Source organism: Sorghum bicolor, chromosome 9 (genome assembly GCF_000003195.3).
Source record: "Sorghum bicolor cultivar BTx623 chromosome 9, Sorghum_bicolor_NCBIv3, whole genome shotgun sequence".
In the NCBI taxonomy this organism is placed as follows: Eukaryota; Viridiplantae; Streptophyta; class Magnoliopsida; order Poales; family Poaceae; genus Sorghum; species Sorghum bicolor.
The window spans coordinates 56,981,601-57,007,082 of NC_012878.2; the positions used below are offsets into that span (position 1 = coordinate 56,981,601).

The 25,482-nt window shown below is 45.6% G+C and overlaps 2 protein-coding genes across 2 annotated transcripts; both read right to left on the reverse strand.

The window, feature by feature from the left end:
- Positions 3,706 to 4,797, reverse strand: LOC8063581 (transcription factor SOX-4). The gene has a single exon (XM_002441460.1). It carries the CDS (start codon positions 4,795 to 4,797, stop codon positions 3,706 to 3,708), a length of 1,092 nt encoding a protein of 363 aa, XP_002441505.1.
- Positions 9,862 to 14,482, reverse strand: LOC8074583 (auxin-responsive protein IAA19). The gene is given in 6 exon segments (XM_002441461.2): positions 9,862 to 10,337; positions 11,444 to 11,505; positions 12,121 to 12,262; positions 13,054 to 13,283; positions 13,834 to 14,233; positions 14,236 to 14,482. Coding segments are annotated over 6 exon segments (1,095 nt in total). The 5' UTR covers positions 14,459 to 14,482; the 3' UTR covers positions 9,862 to 10,299.

The following is a 25,482-nucleotide window of genomic DNA, read 5'->3' on the forward strand; positions in this document are numbered from 1 at the left end:
TCAAGTGACCTTTACTAATTGCCTTATCCAGGAGAATACCCAACACATCAGCCACTAGATTGAAGAGGATGGGGGATAAGGGATCACCTTGTCTTAAACCCCGAGAGGACTTAAAATATGGGCTTCTCTCCCCATTTACATTAATGCAGATCTTACCTCCCCTCACAGTGTTCATCACCCATTGAATCCATTTTTGAGGGAAGTTTTTCTTTTCCATAACTTGCTCAAGAAAACTCCAGCTAACTCTATCATACGCTTTTTCAAAATCAATTTTAAGAATAAGCCCTTTCTTGTGGGAAGAGTGTAACTCATGTAGGACTTCATGCAGCACCACTATGCCATCTAAAATATTTCTCCCTCTGATAAAGCCAGACTGATTTTTCCCCACCACCCGTTGCGCAATCGGGACCAATCTATTTGTCAAAACCTTAGTAAAGCACTTGAAATCCACATTTAGAAGACAAATAGGTCTATATTGTTTTATACTGTTAGCCTCCTTGACTTTTGGAACTAAAGTAATAACCCCAAAATTTAACCTTTTGATATCTAACTCCCCTTCCCAGAAGTCCTGGAACATGGCCATAACCTCCCCTTTAATAGTCTCCCAGAATCTTTGAAAGAAAATTGGGCTAAACCCATTAGGTCCAGGAGCCGAGTTCACCTTCATATCCATAATGGCACCCTTAATCTCCTCTATCTCAAAAAGTTTTACAAGGTCCATCTTCTCCTCCTCCCTTAGCTTCCTCTCTAAAGGCCAGAAATCATTATTTAACGTGATAGAGCACTCACCACTTGGACCAAAGAGATTTTTATAGAAGAGAACTATATGTTCAATGATCTCCTTTTGCCCCCTTATTTCCCCATGATCAGATTCCAAAAAAGAAATCATATTTTTCCTCCTTCTTCCATTAGCACATTGGTGGAAAAAAAGGGTATTGGCATCCCCTTCCAATAACCATTTATTTCCAGCCTTTTGCTTCCAATAAAGTTCCTCACTCCTATGGACCCTTTCCAGAGAGTTTTCCACCTCAATCCTTTCCTCCCATTCCTGAATGGTTAATAACCTCGATTCCGCCATCTTATCTAATTCTTGAATTCTTTGTGTCATATTAGCTTTCTCTCTTTTTTGTTCCCCAATAAGCTGTAAATTCCACCCTCTCAAATACTTTCTCAAGGATTGAAGACACCCTTGCCACCTATCCAGAGAGTAGTTATGTTCTTCTTTAAAGAACAACCATCTATCCTGAATCATTTTAGAAAAGCCCTCTCTTTTAATCCACTGTTCGTCAAAGAAAAAAATAACGAGGCCTTTTCTCCCCTTCTTCTCCAGTGTTAAGAACTAGAGGACAATGATCAGAGCCTACTCTAGGTTTCACCCAAGCAAAACAAGTAGGATAGTGTAATTCCCAACTTGTGGAAGCAAGAATTCTATCTAGTTTTACTAAAATAGGATTTTTCTGTTTATTGGACCAGGTAAACCGACTGCCATTACAAAAAATTTCCCTTAGTTGAAAAGATCCAATGAATTCATTAAACAGATCCATAAGCTTTTGATCCCCTACTCCCTGATTCCTTTCATTATTGTTCCTAATTAAATTGAAATCTCCCCCCATCAACACAGGTAAGCTGAGAGTAGAGCAAAAAGAAGAAAGATCCTGAAGAAAACTACTAGAGTAGTTATGCTGAGCAGGCCCATACACATTAATGATCCAGAATCTATGATTAGTAACTCTGTTTCTAACCAGAACGCCCATAAAATAAGCCTCATAAATGTGATCTTCCACTTCTAAAGATTCAGATCTAATACCTATCATCATGCCCCCTGAATGTCCTTTGGAAGGTGACCAGCACCAGGAAAAACTCTGGTTGCCAGCAAGTTCCCTAAGCTCCCAATCCTCAAAGTTTTGCTTAAGGTCTCCTGAAGAGCCACAACTTCCAAATTATGTATTTTTAATAGTTTTACCTTTTTTTATTTTGTACAGATTTTGCTAGAATAGGAGTAAAGCACCGTGTGAAGATCCTTCTAACATATGGATATGCATTTTTAAAGGCATATACATGGATAATTCGTCCTCTCTATTTATATTCTTTATTTAACTTTTGCACTTAGGGTTGTTGTAGCCGTCTTCTTATCTGTCTAAATTGTGCCGGATGGCTCATTTCACCAGCCATGCCAACGGTTTCGATTTCGGGCAAAAGTATCTGTTTCCAAAGTCTCGAGTCCACTATCGAAGGTGGAAGAGAGCTCGGGTTCACTACCATTTTCTTGTCTGGCTAGGCTTTCCACTTTGGAACCTGGACTTCACACCAACGATTTCAGCCGCTTTGAGTGGCATGGGGTTGCCAAGGTTGGAGGAAATGTGGACACATCCCGCCCTCGAGGGCGAGGTCTCATCACGATCAACGCTAAGGTGAATGCCTTCACCAAACTATCTGGCGAGCCAGGAGAATGAGTTATTCTATCTATAGGTCAAACTCCTATTCATCCTACAGAACATGGCATACACCTTCGAGCGAGAGCTTGCATAGAGGATGTACCTCCCCTCATACAACGATAATGTGTTTGTCTGGTTTGGCGAACCATAGGCCTTGTTTAGTTTCCAAAAATTTTCAAGATTCCCCGTCACATCGAATCTTACGGCACATGCATGAAGCATTAAATATAGACGAAATCAAAAACTAATTATGCAATTTACCTGTAAATCGCGAGACGAATCTTTTGAACCTAATTAGTCTATAATTGGATAATATTTGCCACAAACAAACGAAAGTGCTACAGTAGCGAAATCCAAAATTTTTCACAAACTAAACAAGGCCATAGTTCCTTTTGATGGTTGGAGCAACACGGATGGCATGGAAGGTCCGAGCAACATGGATAACATTCGTCACGCAAATATGGAGCTAACTCACTGACACAAACACCATATATATATGCCCCCTCTCATGCTGCTATCTTAGATATGACTCAAAATTCCACTAGAGGAGGAAGACTTTCCTAAAAGAATGTGGTCGTCGTCGGAGAAAAACAGCTACACGAGCCATTGAACAGCTACACGGGCCATTGGCAGTCGGCTCGGCCGCTCAGGTGACAGCGAGAGATGGAGTAAGGCTGCCCTTAACGACGATGAGCTTAGGGTCCACCCGATCCACCCAATATATATGCTTCTTATTCTACGTATATATATTTCTAGATGTAGCCACGCAAATTACATGTGTCTATTGCCAACAGTTGAAGTGATTGGTCACCGTTTTTTGAACTGTTTCAGGTATAATTTCCGTAGAAATCGTGTGGGTTCGAAACCGCGCCTCAAAGTTGCAGGCTCAGCGAACAACACGTTAACGAGCCGAATATGGGGGCCAGGCCAGGCCAGACGCGTCAGTGGCGCGATAAATTTTCACGAGAAAAGATGGTACAAATCACAGGCTACAAAAGGTGACCACAACATATCAATCAAATCACCCCACCGACCGTTTGCATGGGCATCATCAACCCCAAGCCAAGTCACTGCTCCCCCCCGTCCTCACTCGGGCCCACGCTTCAGTAGCCTAGGCCCCACGGCAACTACCTAATCCATTGCATTGGCCCGAAAGACCAGAACTAGTCACTGCGACAAGGGTCCCACGTGTAAGCCAAAGAGGACACACAACAGAGCGAAGGCGTCGTCAGGCTGGGTGGCTGGTAGACAGGGCCCGCGTGTCAGTCACTCACTGATCGCCGACGCCGTCCCACGCGAGCCCGAGGCGGCCGCCCTCCTGCAGCGCGCGCAGCAGCTGCGCGCCCTTGCGCCGTCCACGCGCGCTGCACTCACCCTGCATCGCCGCCACCACCGCCTTCACCACCTCTGGCGGCGGCGGCGAGGACGAGGCCCCGTCCTCACCGCCAGCGCCACCGTAGATGGCGGCCAGGACGCCGATGGCGCACTCCCGACCGCGGCCGGCCATCCCCTCCACCGCCCTTGCCAGCACCGGCGCCGCGAGGGCCTCCCTCCGCACCGCCGGTGCGCCACCGGGGGCCGTGCAGAGGAGCTCGAGCGCGGCCAGCGCGCGCTCGGCCGTGGCCCCCGCGGGCCCGGACGCCGCCACCGCCTCCACGGCCGCCGACGCTGCCCCGGCCTCCACGGCCGTCTCCCTGTTGCCCTCCTCCAGCAGCACGACGAGCAGCACCTTGGCGGCGAGCCTCGCCGTGGCGGGCTCCCGCACCGCGGCGACCACCCCGGCCACCACCCCCGCGGGGACCGGCCTCGCGGCGGCCTCCATCTCCCGCTCCACCGTCCGCAGCGCCGCCACCACCTCCCCCGTGGCGAACTTCTCCTCCGCGCTCAGCAGCGCGTCCCCGGACGCGCCCGCTCCGCTCGCGGACGCGGACCCCGACGCCGACGCCGACGCGTGCGGCGGGTGGTGCACCGGCAGCCTCCACTGCGTGAAGCTCTGCGACGCGGACGAGGACGACGAGGAAGACGACGACGACGGCCCGATGTTCCTCTGCTGCGCTCGCTGGTGCTGCCGCTGCGGAGGCAGTGGCGTGGCCGCTGCCGCCGCTGCCTCCGCCGCCACCGGCGACGCGGACGACGCCTCAGCGCAGGGCGTACCCGAGCCGCCACCGCCCTTGATGCCACCACCACCACCACCACCACTCCCCGGCACCACATTGTTGTTGGGCGTCGCCGTGGGGCTTAGCGCGGGGTGCGTGCAGGTGCTGAAGATGCCGCAGGAGAAGAGCGCCCGCGGCGACGCCTTGAGCCTCGCCGCCCCTCCGGCCCCGGCCCCGCCTCCTCCTGCCTGCGCCGCGCGACTCATCGCACGGCCGCCGCGCTGAGCTGATCGCCGCGAACGCGAAGCAGAGCGAGGGGTAGCTCAGAGCTGGCTGATAGGGAGGTGGCAGCAAGTAAGGCGACCCGAGTGACTTGAATGCTCGTGCTGTGGCTCTGATTGCCCGCGCGCGCTGTCAAGCGGATCCGCGCGCAGCCACAAGCTGAGCTGCCGCTGTGCCCGGCGCGGCGGTGGCTCGTTTAAGTAGGTAGCACAGCACGTGTACGGGTACGGCGGCGGTGGCGATTAACGGCGCGGTAAAAAAAAAACGCAGAGCGACTGAGCGAGCGACAGGAACAGTGCGTTAAGCTTAAGCGGGGCATGGGGGTAACGTTTTACTGGGATCAAAAGGGGACAAGCAAAGCGATCAGCAAGGCTGCCGCGGGGCTCAGGGTACCATATGGGGCAAGCATGCCCGTGGCATGTGCGGCACCGTCCTTGCGGCGCAGCCGGGGCAGGGCAAGGCAAGGCAAGGCGGGCAGCTGCCTGCGAGTCTGCGACTGCGATCGCCGTAGCCTTGCGCCCTTGCCCTGCTCCGGCTGCGCTCGGTGGCTGATTGGTGCCGTGCCTCCTGCCTGCGTGTGTCACTCGCTGCCTCATGAATCTCACAACCAGATGGGGACGGACGGCAGAGGCCTGAGTCCGCCGGAGTGGGGGTGCTCCGTCCGTCCGTCGTCTCGTCCCCCCGGACGGACGCCCCCCGCTGATAGCGATCCGTGCCTGCGCGGGCGTACGGCCGCACTGCGCGGCAATAGCCAATTAACTCGCGCGCGCTGCAGCGGCCGCACGTTCCGGATCGGTCCGTCCACTCATCCGCCTCATGGTCATGGATCGCCCGCCGCTGCATTATTGCTTGCTGGGGGTGGCCGGGTGCGGGGGAAGAAGAATCGTTTGGTGGGAACAACAGCCAAAAGGATCCTCCTGTTCTCCGTACGCGCAGCCCAATGAAGGAGCAAAAAATGGCTACAAACGATTGCTTGCTCATCCTGGCACGTACGTACGTACGTACTCCCGAGATGTCACAAGCATGAATGGGATGTCTCAGGTATTCCTGATAGAGAAGGGGACGGTAGTACACACTAAAGTTGTGATGCGTACGTGTTCCGAGTTGATGTTTTTCTTTTGTAATTACTACTCCCTCCGTCTCAAACTATAAGGTCTTGTTTAGTTCCGAAAAGTGAAAAGTTTTCGGTACTGTAGCACTTTCGTTTGTTTGTGACAAATATTATCCAATCATGGACTAACTAGGATCAAAAGATTCGTCTCGTGATTTCCAGCAAAACTGTGTAATTAGTTTTTGTTTTCGTCTATATTTAATGTTTTATGCATGTGCCACAAGATTCGATGTGACGGGGAATCTTGAAAACTTTTTGGTTTTCAGGGTGAACTAAACAAGGCCTAAGTCAATCAAAGAATCTTAGAGAGTCATTTTTTTGAAAATTTGACCAAATTTATATAGCAAATAATAATATTTTTGGTATTAACCAAGTATCATTAGATTCTTTGTTCGTTATATTTTCATAGTGTACCTATTTTATGACATAAATCTTTATATTTCTCTCTATATTTTTGGTCGAACTTGAAAATGCTTTAACTCTCCAAGATTCTTGGAATGACTTATAATTTGGAACAGAGGAAGTACTTTCTTTCACTACTTCATTTCTTTGAGACTGACTAATTGAGTACTATTGACACATCTTTTTTTCAATAGTGTGAACAAGAGTTACCAGGTTAAGGGTTGAAGGGTTTAAGCCTCCAGAGCTGTTCTCTCGATTCATACTACGATTCCTCAGCGGAATTCGGTTTCATGGAGATTGGAGGGGAATTGAAGAAGACGAAATGCTTAGGGAACAAGAGGACGATGCTGCTACTGGTATGCTAGCTACGCGGCCGCGGTTGGCGATCGACCGTGTGATTTTCTCCACCGTGTGTCAAACACTTTGTGGCAGACCAACCGGGAATCGGTTTTTAATCCGAAATAAACAGGTGTACATATAAGCAGTGGCCCTTACTTCCAACGGGAAGTGGAGACAAGAGACATGGAGCAAGACACCGAGCACACACGGGGACCATGCCTAGATGCATGGCGATGGCATAGTTCTTGTGTTCGTGTAAAAAGGGTCGCTCCCACTTGTGTCGCAGTACATGCCTGAGTGTTCATTTAAGGGCACGCCGCGCCCGGCATCGCGCATGTACGCGCGCGTGACATCCATAACTGCAAGTCTATTCTGCTGTCACGTAACGTACGTATATCCTCCAAACCGCGTTCAAACGGCCGGATCAGCCCCGGTTTCGCTTCGCCCGCCGATACTCCCGGCATGGCAACGGCACGCACCGGGCGCGGACGGGGACGGCGGCCGTAGGCACAAGCAGGCGGGGCCCCGCGGCCATGTGACCGGCGGGTGCCCGCCCACTGGGGCTGTCCGTGGCCGCGGCTCTGCGAGTCATGGCGCGCAACTGGCCGTGTTCCCGTCGCGGTCGCCCACCGAACCCGATGGCGCTGGAGGTCCTGGCCCCGCTCTCGTGCACCGCAGCAGAACCAGAACGTACGCACGCGCGCGCGCGCGCATCGACACGTCCCGCGCGCGGCCACATGCACATGTGCTCCGGTCGCGCCCTGTTGCCGCGGCGTCCGCGACCGCGATCGAGCCAGCAGGCGCAGGCGCTGGCACGGCACGTGAGTGACGAGACGGCGTTCATGGCGTGTGATATCGATACCGATATGCTATGCTACCTGGGGCTGGGGGCGTTCAGTACGTGGCTCGCGCGCCCATGCTCCCGATCTCGGTCAGCCGACGACCCTGAGACGGTGAAAGCACGGTGGCGTCGCCGTCGGCGTTCGCGTCGCGCCTCGACCGGTTCTCGTTCGTTTCTTCGTTTCCGCGGCTTGAAAGAGGCGGCTCGGCGCGGACGCTGGGTCAGGTCGAGGCCACGACCGGAGCCCGAGGCTCCCGAGCCATGTGTCGTCGAGGTCGCAGTGGTCCTCGGTCTGTGCTGTTGCTGCCGTGCCGTTTTGGTCCCCTTGGGCCTGGACGCCTGGTGATCCGGTCGCCACCACCACCAGGCTGTGGGCTGCCGCGCGCGGTGCCCCCAGCCCCCCAGGGACAGGGTCGGTCCCGTCCGTCCTGAACGAATAATCATGGAGGCAACGGCGCCCGCGCTCTCCACCGGACTGGAGAGATGGGCACGGGACAGCACGGTGAGACGATCGAGAGGACGCTCGGGACGGAGGCCCGGGGTTAAATGAGCCCGGCAGGATGGAGCACGGTTCGCCCCGGCCGGGATCAGAGTTACTGTGTGACGTACAGTACGTGACTGAGGCGTGCAATTGTGCGTGACGATGTTAATGCCGGGCAGAAGCTGCTGGTGAGAACCGCACAAGGCCGGGGACGGACGGAGGTCAGGATGCCAGTTTTTGTGCTAGGGAGCTGAGCTTTCATAGTCGAGCTGAGCTTTGCAGTTGTGTGGCACCGCAGCACAGCAGCACTATTCCTATGGCTGCTACGCAACGCAAGTAACCAGCGCGCGCTCGTGTCGGGTTCTCGTGCTCTCTTGCAGGCAGGTAAAGCAAAGCAGTTTCGCTAGCTTCGGATCCTTGAGGGCCCACGAGGTGCGCAGCGCAGACGTGTTGGGAAATGGCAGCGGCAGCGGCAGCAAACTGGGGTCGTGTGATACAGTAACAGTGGTGATCTGGAGTTGTTGCGATGGTTGGTAACGCGCAGTCGCTCCGGGGAGGCCGACCAGATCTCGCCAAGCGCCAGGCCGGGCACATCCCCTTGTCGTCCAATGCTTCTCTCGTCCCTGAACTCTGAAGCAAAGGTCTCGTTTCAGTATTTCCTTTTTAATGATTCGGTCGTCTTTTTTTTTTTTCCTCTCTCCCTCTCGTACCAACTACTCCTACCAAAGCTGTATAGCCTCTGGAGGATGGGCAACGGGTCGTAATAAAGTAGAGTAAGGAATCCAATTCCAACTTGTTTCGATATAGGATGCTATTTTTTTTCTAGAATGTGCTTAGCACGTGTTTCATTAACAAAAAAAATTAGAAGCTTGAACGCTCTACATCACATCACATCACAACGAGATATCATTAGTGATTGGGTTGAACACAAACAAAGCACCACAGGATGGTGCAATACACACTGATTTGATTAACTTTGTGCGGCCAAGGAGCTGTCAGCGCTCTTGCTATAGTCATGCTCAACGTGACATGGGCAGCACTCCGCCCATGCGCGCTCCAACCATGGGAACAACACATGCATGGTGGCTTGCTTGGAGGCAAAAGGCGGCCCATCAAACGTTTCATGGACGCGTTTCGCTTGCTTCTCCGGGTTGGGGTCGCGGTGCATAGACTTGGGACAAACACGGAGTCGATGACACGGGATACACGCCGGCGCGGGGGATGTGATCAGCGATTCCTCCAATGGCAGCTTCACGAATGAGATGAAGCTCAACAAGGAGGCCACACGCACTCCTAGGTGATCCGATAGCCGTTGCTGCCAGCTGAGCGCTTGGGGTCGCGAGTTGGGCCACATCATTGCCCACGGTCACAACTCACAACTATGGAGGGCACAGAAGTTGATCGCTGGACAGCAGGGCTCGGCAGCGCATCGCACGGTGCTAGAGCGATCGACAGTGGTGCCAAGGTTGTCTTCTTTGCCTCCACCATTGTGGCGAACAGGAGGAGAAGCAACCAGAGCAGCATGTTCATTGTTTTCCTCGTCGCAGCGGAATTCCTCCAGATCCTCGGGCCTCGGCCACAGGCTGTAGTGCATCCTCTAGCACCATAGTACTGGAGTCCATCCTAGGTTCATCCGGACCCGGAAGTACCGGGCTAGTATCCTTTGATTGGAGGTTGTTCGCTTGTTTGAAAAATTATGGCTAAAAATACTATTTGTTGATTTATTGTGAGAGAAAAATACTACTGACTATAAAAAAAAATACAGCTTATAAGACAATATGGCTCTCAGAAGAACGTCGACGAATCTAATCACTCAATCTGTTAATCAGCTTTGTATCATGTACTTATATCCCTCAGTGGTAACACATTACTAGTTCAGTAACACATTCGTTAGCCTAGAAGTGCAGAGGAACGTAAAATGTTACATCATCCCAATTATCAGGTAAGATATCAGAGCTGATTAACAGACTGAGTGTTTAGTTTCTAGACCCATCACGAGAATAACTTTTACTGGACAACATGGGCACTTTTTTTACTGTTATAGGAAATGAAGTACAAACTTCCGGATACAGATGAAAGTATCATAGAGGAAGCAGTAGGCTACCGGATTTGATCTTTCACAGACAAAAGCGACCATCTACAATAACACGTGACAACCTCGTGGGCAAAATGGGCGTCTTACAGTAGGCCACAGATCTCACTGCACATGTGAAAAGAAGACTTAACCGAAGCACTTCGCATAAAACATCGCTCCCTTCAGCGCCATGTAAACTCTGTCCTTAGTTCAGACTGTGTCTGTCGGGCAACATTCCTTATTTGTTCCGAGCTATCTGTTCCAGTGATCTTGGAGCTGCAGGAAGATTGGATACTTGAGTACAGAGCAACAAATCGTAATGAAGCTGATGCATGTGTGAACCATAAAGTACAGTTAACAGCAGCCAATGTTCACTAATGTCATATATTAACAGAGAGTGATGGTCCAAGATGCAATTTTTTTTCCAAGAACTTTCAAGTTACTTGGTTTCAGCAAACAGTTATAGTTGGTCATAAATGGTAGCAGTTTCAAAGCAATAAGGGCTATGTTCAATTGTAGCCAAGTCATAAGCAGACAGCAACAGTAATAGTAGTAGAAGCATAGCACACTGTAGTTCACACTCAGAGTCAGAGATCTATATTCAAATTTCCAAATATTTAAAGAACAATGCGTTGAACCAAATATATCAGCCACGAAATAAGTATTTTTATGTCACAGAATAAGAATTTACTATGCCTTGGCAGTATCTCAAGGTTAATGGTCCTGTTTGGCACATCAGAAGGTTCTGATTCCAGCCAGCAACACCAGAATCCAGAATTGTTGCCAAACGAGCAGGTATCAGGCGACAAGACCATTCAGCCTTGAAACGGCCTGAATTGATTCCAAATTTTTGCCTAGGGGACTAAAACAGCTAAAATGTTGTTTCCCATGATTGTAGTTCTAGTTTCAAAGAATCCAGCCAGGTAGCCAAATAGCTCGACAAAATGATTCTAGATCACCAGAGGAACATTTCCAAATTCCAAGGAGAAATCTGGATCAGAAGTGTTTCTGGCAGAATCCCGAATGTGCCCAGAGATTAGTAGTTTCATCACGACCACATTTTTCAAGAGGAAACAGCAATACGAATTCCCTGGTGGATGCATGCTCAGCCAACACTGTCCCCATGGGCATTCACATTTTTGTTGAAATTTAATCTGTCCTAACATTATTCTCATAGCTATTTTTGTGTTTCCAGGACAAGAACATATTCAAATGCATAGTTTAGTTGATTATAAACTACCACAAGGACAGATAATACTGATCAGGAATCTAACATTAAAAGCAACCCAAGAAAATAAAATCACAGCATAATATTTAATATCAAACAAAGTCTTCAACAGTCATTCCGTCAAAGATGGACATATGCCAGTGCGTACACATACCCATGCCAGCAGCATCAGAGCCTCTCATGATTCTTAGTTTCCGACAAATTGTGGTGAACAAGCTGCAAAAAGGACATTGGAAATAACTAGTAAATTTCTAATGCATCAATAGCTGGTTAAACAATAAAATAGAAAGAAAAATCTGAATAATTCATGTCAGGGATCACAGACTAGTGTTTAAGGAAAATAAAAAATGGACAAATATCTAGAACATCAAATTAGTTCCATTAAATTCTCCATGAAATATATTTTGATAAAGCATTTACATGAGCTTATAAATGTTAATATATTTTTCTAAAACCTTGGTAGTTCAATAAATTTGAGTTAGGACAAAGCCAAAGTAAACTATTTGCAATGGAGTATAGGGCAAACTTTTTCTGTTACAAAGGTGAAATGAGATATTCATAGAAATCCATGCATTAGCTAATCTGAATTCTCTGATCCTAGAGAAGTGCAAAGTCGAACATTCCGAAGAAGTTCGTAAAATCCAATAGAATAGCTAATTTAGCCCATGACTGGGTCTAAACATTTGATCAAATTACAGAATCTTCACTGGACCCATTTCCTAATTTTTCAGTTGCCACATCTTAAACAACCAAAATCACATCGATTTAACCCTATCGTTTGCATATAAACAGAAAAGGAACACTATCATTTGCACTAAGTTAGGAACTCACTCCCAGGGCAGATCACCAACAAGCATCCAGTCAGCATCTTTATCTTCGTAAGTAAGGACATATTCTTGGTCCTGAAGGGCATCAGCCCTAGAACCATCAGTAAACCTATCCCTTCTTGATGTCTTGCAAGAACTGTTTTGACCTGCCATATCACTAGTTTAAACATATGTATTTATTGGAGAAAAATCTATATTTACAGAACAAAGGAAGGCCTCGGTCCTGAAGTAGGGATAGAAATATTCCCGTAAAAAGAGGAGCTACAAATGTTTTATGTAGGCAAATATACTTTTAAGGAAACAATGGTCAATACTTCTTAAGTTCAGAGTAACAGATCCAGAAACTTATGAAATACAGGTAAACATACAGCATTTCTTTTTGCTCCCCACCTTAAAGGTATTCATAATAATGTTTAGTGTCATTTTCCATTAATGCAGAGTAGGAGGCTAAGACTTTAGGCCTTAGGACATAATTTGCAACTTTGTATTATATCCTTGTTCTTTTAAAGAGGATATTCCAAATAATCCTGGTCAATACTTATTGGCTGATGTACATGCTGACCATTGACTAATCAAAATAGAATGGGCAATGATTTTCAGCTTATTTCAAACTACTAGCCTCTCCCACCCTCCCTCCCTCCCTGTCTGCTATATATGCAGAGAAGAAGTTTTCTAGAACCTTAGTTAGCAATCAAGCGATGCCCCTTTTTTTTTTGGAAAGGGCATTCTATCTAGTTCCTGTAAAAAAAATGTTGACGGACATTGAAAGTCAAAATGTTCAGCAAGTGTAACTAATTATATATAAACTATGCATCATCATTCAACAATTACTGTCAATTGACTCCTCAAGACTTTATGCGGAAGACAGTATACCTAATTGTGCCCTAGATGGGGAAAAAGTCGATTGTATTGTATACCGCAAAACAGAAACACTTACCAGTGATGAAGCAGCTGAACATTTTCTCCAGACCAAGCGAGAGATTCTCATAGCTTGAATAGGTCTTGAGGTCTACCTTCCTTAGGTATGGGGCTCCATCCATGCTGACCTTAACATAACAGCATCCCGCCTCACTCCTACCTTCATCTTCCACCTTTGTCTTTGTGGCACTTGCAGCTAGTGTATTCTTTCGGTAGCTCCTAACAGGTGGCCATCCAACAACTTGTGCCCTAGAACATAAACTCCCAAAGATTAAGACCATGCCACTAAAAAAAGGCTGCTCAACAAAATCACAAGACCCATTTGCATTATGCCTAGACCTCGACATATTCCATTGTACCCTAGATGCATCTAGACTTCTAGTGCCTACATGATAGAGAATCTGGCTGCTTCTATCTCAAACAACTTCGTTATGGCCTCTATGACAATTCCATCAAAAGTACGGACTCGATTAGAAGTTGTAACCACACAGTTTATACAGGGATGCTTGTCCTGATGGTGTGCAGGCAATCACTAATTAACACTTACTTCTATTTCTGTGCTTAGGTTTCAAATTAACAGCAGGAAATTTGCTCATCGTCTTCTATTTCTGTGCTCAGGTTTCAATTGCTGAACTTATTAACCCTTACTTCTAATTGCCACCCGCAATCAAGCAATCACTAATCCTGTTATTACAGACCCAACGAGCAAACATCGCACACATCCTCCTCACACAGCAAAAGCAAAAGTTTGGCCCATATGACTAACCGAAACCAATTAATAACTGCAGCACCGACTTACTTGGCAGCCGGCGGAGCTCCGGCAGCGGCCGCAGCTACCCCCTTATCCTCCCCAGTTACGCCCCCAGCAGCGTCGTCATCCGCCGCAGCACCGTCCCGCTTCGCGGACCGGTCGAGGGAGTCGGCGAACCCGCGCTTGGCGCCTCCCCTGGGCGGCGCGGGGGCGGGGGCGGGGCCGAGGGTGAGCGCGGCGTCCACGTGGGCGTGCTCCGCCTGCGCGCCTCGGCCGGGGGAGTCGGACCCCGGGAGCCCGAGCCGCAGCGCGAGGTGCGGCACCGTCCCATCGCCGCCGGAGGAGCAGGACGACGAGCAGCACGACGAGGTGGCGCCGGCGCCGAGGAAGTCGCGCGCCTCGAGCGGCGGCGGCATCGGAGTCGCAGGCGGCGGCGAAGGGAGGGGAGGGGCTGAGGTTGAGGAGACTCGCTGTCGCTGGGGAAGCAGAAGCACAGCAGGAAGGCGAGCGAGCGAGCGAGGTGCGAGGCCTCTTTTTGTTCGTTCGTCTGGAGAGGTGCTGGTGGTGGTGGTGCCTTGTTAAAGAAGGAGGAGACGGAGAGGGCACCGGCACCATGACAGTGAGAAGTGGCCGACCGGGCGAGAGGAAGCGCTTTCTCTTCTGCTCCCCGCATTTCGGGCCGTGTGGTTTCCCCGGGTGCGCGTAGCGAGATGGGGGTACGGATTAGGAATTTGGATGCCGGGCCGGCCGGACATGGGATGGGAAAACGTGAGCACCCCTGCGGTACACGACCGTTTGGCGTTTGACCCTATGGTAGTTGGCAAGTCAAAAGTTGAGCCGGTGACTAGTCATCAGAACAGTCAAAGGGTCAAAGGAGCAGGTGTACAGTGTACTTTTAGCTCAATTGCCAGTATCAGTACGCGCTTGGCTGCTCGGAGCGTTTAGGCCTTGTTTAGGGCCTGTTTGGTACCGTTGCCAAACACTTATTTCCAAAACAGCTTCATGAGTGAAGCTGTTTTTCTCCTCCTCTCACAAAAACATAAGTTGGATAAAGCTGAAAAAAAGTAGCTTATTGCAGCTTCTCCCTCATTTCTCTCTCTCAACTATGCATGAAGTAGTTGGTGAAGCTATTTTGTCAAACACTTTTTCCAAAACAGCTTAGCTTCATCTAGAAAGTCACTCATAAAGCTATTTTCTAAAAAACAGCTTTACTATTAAAGTTGAGCTGTGCCAAACAAGCCCTTAGTTCCTTAAAAATTTTGCAAAATTTTTCAGATTCTCCGTCACATCGAATCTTTAGACGTATGCATGGAGTATTAAATATAGATGAAAATAAAAACTAATTGCACAGTTTGGTCGGAATTGACGAGACAAATCTTTTGAGCCTAGTTAGTCCATAATTGGACAATATTTGTCAAATACAAACGAAAGTGTTAATATTCCTATTTTGTAAAATTTTTTAGAAGTAAACAAGGCCTTACCCCACAATTCTCCGCTAGCTAGCACAAACGGTGAATTTCCATCCATCCAGCCTCGCGCCGGCGTGAAAAAAAAAAAAACAGCAGATTGTACGCACACTGCCGGCGGTTAATACATTGATGAAATGTTTCTTTTGGCAGCGACAGGATCTCGGCGAGGATCCACTTTTCAGTTTTTATACTCCAGACAGCTGCCGCGCCGCTCTCGCCAACCTACGAGTAGCGGACAATGGACCCCCAAAAGGGCACTGGTCTGGTCCCACTCCCACCCACACCACAGGGCGCAAGTCGCAGGACGCAACGCCGACGATGAGGCCGGTGGCGGCCGCGGCGTTGGGGCGCACGGCGATGGATGCCGGGGCGCGTGCGTGTTCCACGGTTCCAGGCTCCGTTTGCTTTTTTTTCTATCGGTCAATAATAAATCAACAAACAATTCTTTCTGAAGATAATAGTTCCACTCATAGCACGCTGCAAGCCAGCTGCATACGAGTGCCAACTAAACTCGTATACAAGGCAGACTGATGAGTTGGCTGTAAACAGTAAATACTAGCAACAAAACAACGCAAGTGATTCGGAGAGAGAAACAAAAACGTCTTTTTCTTAGACCTTGTTTAGATCTAAAATGTTTTTGAATTTTAATATTGTAGAACTTCCGATTTTATTTAAGGCCTTGTTTAGTTCCTCAAAAAATTTGCAAAATTTTTCAGATTCTCCGTCACATCGAATCTTTAGACGTATGCATGAAGTATTAAATATAGATGAAAATAAAAACTAATTACACAGTTTGGTCGAAATTGACGAGATGAATCTTTTGAGCCTAGTTAGTCTATAATTGGACAATATTTGTCAAATACAAACGAAAGTGTTACTATTCCTATTTTGCAAAAATTTTTGAAACTAAACAAGGCCTAACAAACATTGTTCAATCATAAAATAACTAGGTTTAAGAGATTCGTCTCGCGATGTATAGGCAAATTGTGTAATTAGTTTTTATTTTCATATATATTTAATGCTCCATGCATGTGCCGCAAGATTCGACGTGACAGAGAATTTAGAAAGTTTTTTATTTTTGGAGTGAACTACGGCCTTCAAAAACATTGTAAAATTTTTCAAATTCTCTGTCACATCAAATCTTACGACATATGCATAAAACATTAAATATAGACAAAAAAAATAACTAATTGCACAATTTATTATAATTTGCGAACGAATCTTTCAAGTCTAGTTAGTAAATGATTAGATAATATTTATCAAATACAAATGAAAATACTACAGTACTTATTTTGCAAAAAAATTTGGAACTAAACAAGCCCTTAGTCCATGTGCTTGCAGCCGGCGGTTAATTAGCAGTCCACTTTCTTCCCTCTCTTCAATTTTCTTACCTCCACATCCGATTTTGATCACATGGATAATTTTGCAGCCTACTGATTAAGACTTAGGATTTTTTTTTTGAGGAAAAGACTTAGGATTATACTTGCTCTTAGTCATAGCTTTACAGAGAAGCGAAGAGCTTCGGTCCCGTCCGTGCATCCAGCATCCCCACGTTTGAACGCGCGAGGAACCCGTGCGCGTGCGCAGCGGCTGGTAGCGGGGAACCAAGGGGGCAACGAGCTGCCGCTGTCTGTCTCCTGCCGTGCCATCTGGCCATCTCACCATGCTCCGCTTCTTCCGTGCCGGGCTGGGAGGAGGAGCTAGCCCGGCGTGCCAGCATCAGGGAGATGCGCACGGCACGGCAGCCACGCCTCCCGCCTGCCATGTCTTTGGTGAACCTGGCCCGGATTTCGTGGCGATTAACAGCAGGTGAGTGCAGATCGTCGTTGGAACTCGTCAAGAAATGAGCTTTCGTGATTATAAAAAAAAAGCTTTCGATGGGCGAAGCGAAGCATCATTGGCACGTGCGGGAATTAGTCGCTGCGATCATATCCATGGGACACACACAAGTACTTCTCCATTTATGAACAGTCAATTTTTTTTAATTTAACTAACTTTAGAGAAAATAATAATAATGACATCTGTAATATAAAATACGTATATTATAAATATATATTTTATGATAATTTAACGATATTAATTTAATATTATAAATTTAGTATTTTTTTAAAAAAATACTCAAAATTTAAAATATTTTACTTAAAACAACCATTCAGAGCAGACGCATCTTCGGATCGGAATTGATGGCGCGGCGGCGTCGTCTTTGACGCGACAATACCTGCGCAGGCATGCATGCCCAGCAGGCGGCAGTGCCAGCTGCGCATGCCTGCAGCGGCAAACCTCGATCAGGCCTTCTCGTACTAGCCTCGATCAGGTAATTTTTTTTCTAAATTTTTTGGTTACATCGAATCCCTATAATTTTAAATATAAATAAAAAATAATTAATTACATAGTTTATTTATAATTTATAAAAATATTTTTTTGAATCTAGTTAATTAATTAGACAATAGTAATTAAATAAAAATAAAAATACTACAATACCTGAAATCTAAAACTTTTCACCAAAGCAATCTGGTTCTACGTACGTACGGAGTATATACACTTGGCAGCAGTACTACTCCATACTATGCTGCCTGCGTGTACACTCCTAGGCCTTGTTTAGTTCCGAAAAGATTTTAGATTTGGTACTGTAGCATTTTCGTTTGTTTATGACAAATATTATTTAATTATGGACTAAGTAGGATTAAAAGATTTGTCTCGCGATTTCCAGCTAAACTGTGTAATTAGTTTTTGCTTTCGTCTATATTTAATGCTTCATACATGTGTCGTAAGATTCGATGTGACGGAGAATCTTGAAAACTTTTTGCTTTTTGGGGTGAACTAAACAAGGCCCCTACTCCTACGAGTCGATCGAGCCTTTGCTCTGCTATGCTCACCTCTGCTCCCCTTCCATGCGTGCATCATCACCGCTCACCTGACCTCGCCGGCCGGGACCGGCGCCGGCCATCATGGCAGGGGTGGTGCTCGAGAGCACCGCATTTACTCGCTGCTGCGTACCGCTAGCATTCACATTCACTCGAGAGCAATCATATCACAGTGCAATGTAAGCTGGCTAGATGCTGAGATATAGGAAATAGACTGTAAGGCCATTCTCAGTGGGAGTTTCACTCACTACTAACTTTTATCCCTATTGCAACCATGTTTTGGTGCAACGGCAAAGTTTTGGTTGCCAAATGGGGTGGTCTCGCAACCATTTTTAGTTTTGGTTGCGATAGATAGCAATGTTGCCACCAAAATTGTCTCGTGGCAAAAAGTGTTAAGATCGTTGCAATAGGGAATTGTTGTCGCAACGAAATGTCGAATGGTTGCAAGACATTGTGCCTATTGCCACGAATTGACTGGTGTTGCGGTGAATTAAGTTAGCGTTGCAATAGTAGATTGATATTGCAACAATTGTACTTGTTGGTTGCAAGAAAAGGCCTCTATTGCCACGGTTGGCTTGCCATTGCAGATATTGCTATGGGCGTTGCAATACTAAATTGATATTGCAACACTTTAATTTTGTGGATGCAAGAATTGTGTGCTATTGCCACGATTTAAATTGCATTACCTATGCTTTGATCATACAAGGTTACAGTAAAAAAACAAAAAAACACTAATAGTAGGATTTGAACCCAAGATCACATATAGACAAACTAATCTACACTAACCAACCAAACTGCTTTGTATTTGTGATATTAGTAGGCAGAAGATGCTATATTAACTAATTTTATCAGTAAATTATAAACAAATCTATCTAATTAACTAATTAGTTGATTAAGTCAATATCCTACTCCCTCCGTCCAAAAATTTTTGCATTTCTGTGATTCAAATTTTGTCTAAAGAAAAACTGCATACAAAGACCAAAAGCTGACATATCAGGTTGCGGGTCCCACTTGGTTTTGTCATCCGTACAATATGCATGCGGAAAAAACAAATCCTAACGTACAGACTTTGTGACGTGGTGCCCTCTCCTCCACACGTTTTTACTGTACTCGCGCTAACAAGCAAAGGATCAGTCAGATTTTTACAGAAGCAGGGGCATTTTTGTAATTTTACACATTGTATTGGTATTCGTGCCCAACTCTAGATGTGCAAATGTTATTAGACGGAGGGAGTATCATACATGTTCTTTCAGCCATGATCGAAGCCCTGTCGAGTCCGTCGCCCTCCATGCTCCTACATTCGTACGTACGGCGCCGTCATGCATGCGCCCTAGTGTCGTCCCTTCTCCCTTGATCCAAATTTTTCTCGGTGTCCCTCCGTGCAGCAGGCGGCAGCCATGAGGTTCGTTCCCTGAGTTCCTCGCTCAATCCCCAAACCGTGAGCCCCTCCCCTACAACGCAACGGCGTCCATGGCATGCGTGCACCGCGAGCCCTAGCTTGATTCATCCCTGTCCTTGCAGGTAGTAAGCCAGGCACCTATCATCAACACCCTGCAAACCAACAGGAGACAGGATCAGCCTCTAGGCTGAGGCAGCCATCATCGACGTAGTAAAACAAATTTCATAATCAAGCAGTGTATGTCTATGCATGCCTTATATATTATATTTATTATAGTAAAAAAAATTGTTTTCCAACTCTGTGTGTGATGAGAGGAGATAAAGGAAACAAGTGGGTAAGGTTTTGAATATTTTTTATTTATATTTTGGATTTGGAGAGTGGCGACTGTGTGGGCCCGTTTGGCCAGTCCAGCGTGGGAGAATTTGGAATTTGATGGGAGCGAGATCGAATTTCTAGCTAGATGACGATTTTCGATGGTGCCAATTCGAACTTTCCTCGCTAATTTCCAAAACTGACATATTAGTTTTTATAAAACTGAAGAAAATTTTAGAATATTTAATCTACAGAGATATGTTTAAATTTAATCCAAATTTAATTTTTAAGGTTTAGTTTACAGAGTGGGGTGTCACAACGATTTGTTTAAATTAGCATGTTACATTTAAATTTAATTCAAATTGCTTAAATCATTTCAGTTTTAATATAAAGATTATGGAACAAAAACATATTACTATGCAAAATTATAGAATTATCCAACGAAATTTAGAATTATTACCATTACAATTATTTTATAATAATTTATTAGAAATAGAAGGATGAATTATCTTTAGCAGACATATGTTTTCTCGAATAACTCTGTGATATGGGATAGAGTGAAATGTATGACCGTACATATGTTCTTTCTATTTACTCCTATTGGAGGTATCCATAGTTCAACTTTCGATAAGTATGCAGAAATTCATTTCAAATGATATAAAATATCAAACGAGTTCCAGTTGTTTTTGAACCTACTGCACAACAATATATGTGTAGGCTATTGTTTGTCAGAAAAAATTTAGAATATGAAAGGCATTTTTTCCAAGGTAGCTTCACATGAGCGTTCTCTATTTGCCTGATAAATAAAATAACCAATAAATAGAAAGAAAACAGTCTACATAACCTCTCAACTATCTCAGTGTACTCTACTTCCGAACTATAAAATCGGAAAATCTATTCACTGAAATTTTCAAAACCGGCTAAATACCCCCCTCGAGCGGTTTTCGAGGGTGGTTTTGTCTTTTTCTTTTTTATTTATTTTTGCTGAATATTTAAAAAATCATAATAAATTATAGAAAAATCATAAAATGAAAAATCAAATTTGGTTGTGGTATACTTTAGTGCAGAGTTTTTGTTGTAGCTTTACATCTTTGATTTTCTTTAATTAATTAGAATAATTTGTATATTCAGTTTCTATAGTCCAATTATGATGAAATTTTTATGGTGGGCTTATTATTATATGTTTGAACTCTAGTACAAATTTCAAGCTCATTAGATCACTTATAACTTAGTTATAGATAAAGCATATATTTAATAAGAAAATAAAAACTAATTGCACAGTTTGGTTGGAATGGACGAGACGAATCTTTTGAGCCTAGTTAGTACATAATTGGATAATATTTGTCAAATACAAACGAAAGTGCTACAATGTCGATTTCCCAAAATTTTTCGGAACTAAACAAGGCCTAGTTTTTGCTTTCGTCTATATTTAATGCTTCATGCATGTGCCGCAAGATTCGATGTGACGTAGAATCTTGAAAACTTTTTGCTTTTTGGGGTGAACTAAACAAGGCCAATCTTTGTAGATGTTCACGTGATCAATAGTTGGACAGTTTTTTTTTACCTCTTTTAAACGTAACAGAAGATAGCAGTGCATTATAATGAATAAGGTATTGTATATTTTCTTTTTTAAAAAGAATGAAACTACCAACCCAAATGCGTTGATCCCATAGAGTGGCTTCCACTCTCTACGTAATGTTGGGAGAGAGAAGAGAGCCTAGAGTTCTCATGGTCGTTTAAGGGAGTGCGAAGGGGATTTGATTACAACAATAGTGAAGATATACACAGAAAATCACTATGACATTGGCGTCGACAAAATTATACAGTACAAGGTTGAATGATTACTCTAGGGGATACAGACAAGGAGGTGATGAATCCACCCAGGGCGGAGGCTCCGCCCCCCTTGGCTCACAAAATTTCCACATGATGTACTGGCCCATCAATACGAAGTGCAGCTATATATACTATCCAATGTTGTCAGCCTATTAATTTTTTTTAGCAAGTCCAAAAGCAATGTAAACTAGCTTGCTGGCCCAAAAATATATAAGCATAGTTCTTTGTGGCCCAAAAATTTTCACAAGGTTGCAGCGCTGGCCTAACTTTTGTCACAAAAAATTGGTATACAAATCGAAATAAACAATTTGGCTCCCCTTGCATTTGGGCCACGCTCCGCCACTGAATCCACCATGCCTTCTGGAGTCGTGATGGAACCAGTGCATAGTTTAAAGGAGGTTGCTGATGGTGTTCATGGTAAGGCACCAATGCATGGTGCTAGTCTGGAAACGTACCTCCAGAATAGAGATGGCAATGATACCCGTTACACAAACACGATGGTTTTACTCTATTAGGACATGTGTGCAGATCAATTTTCATACCCATAGGTATGTTAGTGGAAGAAAACTCAAACCCATCGGATTTGCGGGTTTGCAGGGGTACGCTCTTAAGATATATCCATACCCGCAAACCTATGAACGAAGTTGACAGGAAAATGTTTTAGTTTTCTTTGCCTTTGGTCTTGAGAAAATTTTATCTCTTGTCTCGTGATTCAGGATTTCAGGTTACCATGAGAGCTTGGAAGCTTAAATCATTCTATGTCCATACGTGGGCCTTAATGTGTACGGGCCGAAGCCTAACCAGCCGTCCAAGATCAGAGAAGGGCCGCCCAACATCATCTCGGGAGGAAGAAAGGTAGGTCAGCAGGCCCAGACACTAACATCTATGCTCCTTACTTTATATACTCCTACTTAAGCAGCACGTTGCAAAACTAATAAAAGCAGCACCGAAGACAACTGAACTATAATCTCCAGTTTCGCGGCACCTTGGCATGATGCATCGCCATGCCCATGTGCAGCCGTGCGCCGAGGTTAGTTCACCAACCCCCAAGACCCAAAGAGGAGGACCATCATGTCCAGGACGAAGAAACTCGCATGAGGACCATCAATTAGTAGCACAAACTTTTAGAGAGCACGAGGCCATCTGTCCGTACGCCCGACGTGTTTTTGTTGCGAGTACAAGCTTGACGCGGTGTTAGTTGGCCGATGGAACAACGACGCGTCCTAGTCTCTTCAGAGTGTCCCTGTCAGGAATCATCTACCCCGACCTTTCTTAAGTTCAGAGATTAATCTGAGCACCCTAATTGTATTGTTCTTCTTTTATCAAACGATGTAACAATGTTCTCTGATAAATAAAGTTTGCCGGATGGCTTTTTCAAAAATAAAAGGTTCAAAGATTAATCTAATGATATTAATTATATTATCTGAATAATAATATTTTTTATATTTGTTGAAATTAAAATATTTGATTTTTTTAGGAAGTGAGAATGACACTATTTGTTGAAACGAGGGGAGTACAGGGCAGTGAGTCCAATATGCTACAGTTTAGGATCCATACATGTATTGTTTTACTTGTGTATGTTCATGAGTAAGTTTAGCTCAAATTGTATAATACCCCTCCATTATAAATTATAAGACGTTTGACTTTTTTAACCTTAAGTTTGACCATTTGTCTGTTCAAAAATTTAAATAAGACGAGTAGTCAAACTTGGTGTTAAAAAAGTCAAACGTCTTATAATTTATGATAAGTTGACTATTAATTAATAATTTAGGCAAAATACTAGCCCTGCACTTCTAGCTCTTTTTTTTGCCATGGGGATCCAAACAGGGAGGGTTAAAAGTGCGCAAATGACTAAAACTAGACTAAAATATTTTGCTCCCAAAGAGATCCTAAACAAGGCTAAAAGAGACTAAAGTGCACAATGGTCAGGGGCTGCCCCTCAATATTGCTCTGGCCCTGCCTCATTCCCCACACCCCCATTCTCTCTCTCCCACTAGCTCACATCTGCCCTCCCCGCCGTCGCTGACACCACCACCGCCCCTGCTGCCATGACAATTGAGGGCATTTACTCGTGTTGATTACCGGTTCATTTAATGTGCAAGATGGAAAGAAGGTGCTGCCCCTGCAGCAGTGAGCTCCAGTGCGGGCACATCTTCGGTGGCTCTACGCGGGTGCTAGAGCTAGGTCTGGGCGTTCGGTCTGACCGAACCGAACCGGTCGGTTCTTCGGTCATTTTGAAAGTTCGGTCATCAAAAAATAAGGACCGATCGGTTAGTTGAAAAAATAAAGACCGAGCAATTTCGGTCTCGGTTAGTTCGGTTCGGTCTCGGTCATGACCGAACTAACCAGACTAGCAGATTTGTATCAAATTTCAGCAACATGATAATACAAATATTTTGGTTCTCCTTATTCAAATACTAACTACAGCAACATCTCACAACTCACAAGTCACAAATTCACTATGACACAACAAAAACAACACAATCAAGTCTTAAAAAGATAAAAAAAATAGTGTAGGACTCTCAACAGAAAAATTCGGTTAGTTCGGTTAGTTCGGTTAACCGACACTTATACCCGAACTAACCGTATAAAGTTCGGTTAGTTGGAAGCAGGGACCGAATTTATGACCGAAAAGTTCGGTCTCGGTCAGTTCGGTCTCGGTCTCGGTCAGTTCGGTTCGGTCTTCGGTCTTCGGTTAATTATGCCCAGAGTGAGCTAGAGCTGGGACTTGGGCCGTGCCAGTTGAGGGAGGGTCATGGCATGGCCATTTTGCAAGATCCGAAGCATGACATGACACGAAAGATTTTGGGCCGTGTCGATAACGCCACGAACACGAGGGTTGTGTCGTGCCCAGAATGTTGGCACGATGAGCTACATAGCTCGGCCCGCATTTTGGGCCATGCTTAGGCCGGCACGACAAAAATAGCACGTAGACATTTCTACAATTATATAATATAATTTTCTAGCATTTACTATATTACCTCTCATCTAATTCTTCAATAGATTATGAAAATCATTAAAATTTTTATTAAAATAGTACACATAATATACATAGTTGATATCACGAGTAGAAAAATAAAACTAGCTAAGATATTTTGAGAGCTCTGCTTGTGCCAGCATGACCCGAAGGCATACCAGCGTGGCATGGGCCGTACTTGGGCCGAAGAAAATATTCACTGTGTTATTTAGCGCGGCCCTACATGCCTCCCATACCTGAAAGGCATGACTAGAAGAGAGGTCGTGTCGTGCTGTGCTGGCACGACCCAAGTCCCAGCTCTAGCGGGCGCGAGCGGCGCCCTGCCGTAGCATAGCTCGCCAGAGTTTGCTCCGTCTCACCATGACTGTGTGTGCCCTCTCTCTCTCCTTCATCTTGCTGGTCGAGCAACCCAGAGCGTCGTAGCTCCAAGCGGTGGCCATCCGCGGCGGATCCGATCTACAGCGTCGCCCTTCCCTAGCACCAGCAACGTGACAGTGTCCTCCTCGTCTGTGCCCCATGGCCTACCCATGGCGAGAGTTCTCATGGACAGCAACAGCGTGAGAGGAAGGAGACTTGGAGGGAGGGGGTAAATTGGTCATTTTAGGGTGGAGGATTAAAGTTTAGCCCATGGATCCAAAGGGGTCTTGAGGACGAAAATTTAGAGGCTAAAATTTAGAGGTCCATAGCAAATAGATCTAAACAATACCTTAGTCAAAATAGATTTGGTATAAAACCCCTGAATAATAATTGTATTATTTCAAGATGCCACATGTGGTAGATTATGATCAAATCCAAACTCATTTATGTTTTAATATAAAATAGTCAACAAAACTTTAGTATCTA

Bases quoted from the DNA above. Each gene is read 5' to 3' on its own strand.
- LOC8063581 (XM_002441460.1), bottom strand. From the start codon at position 4,797: ATGAGTCGCGCGGCGCAGGCAGGAGGAGGCGGGGCCGGGGCCGGAGGG.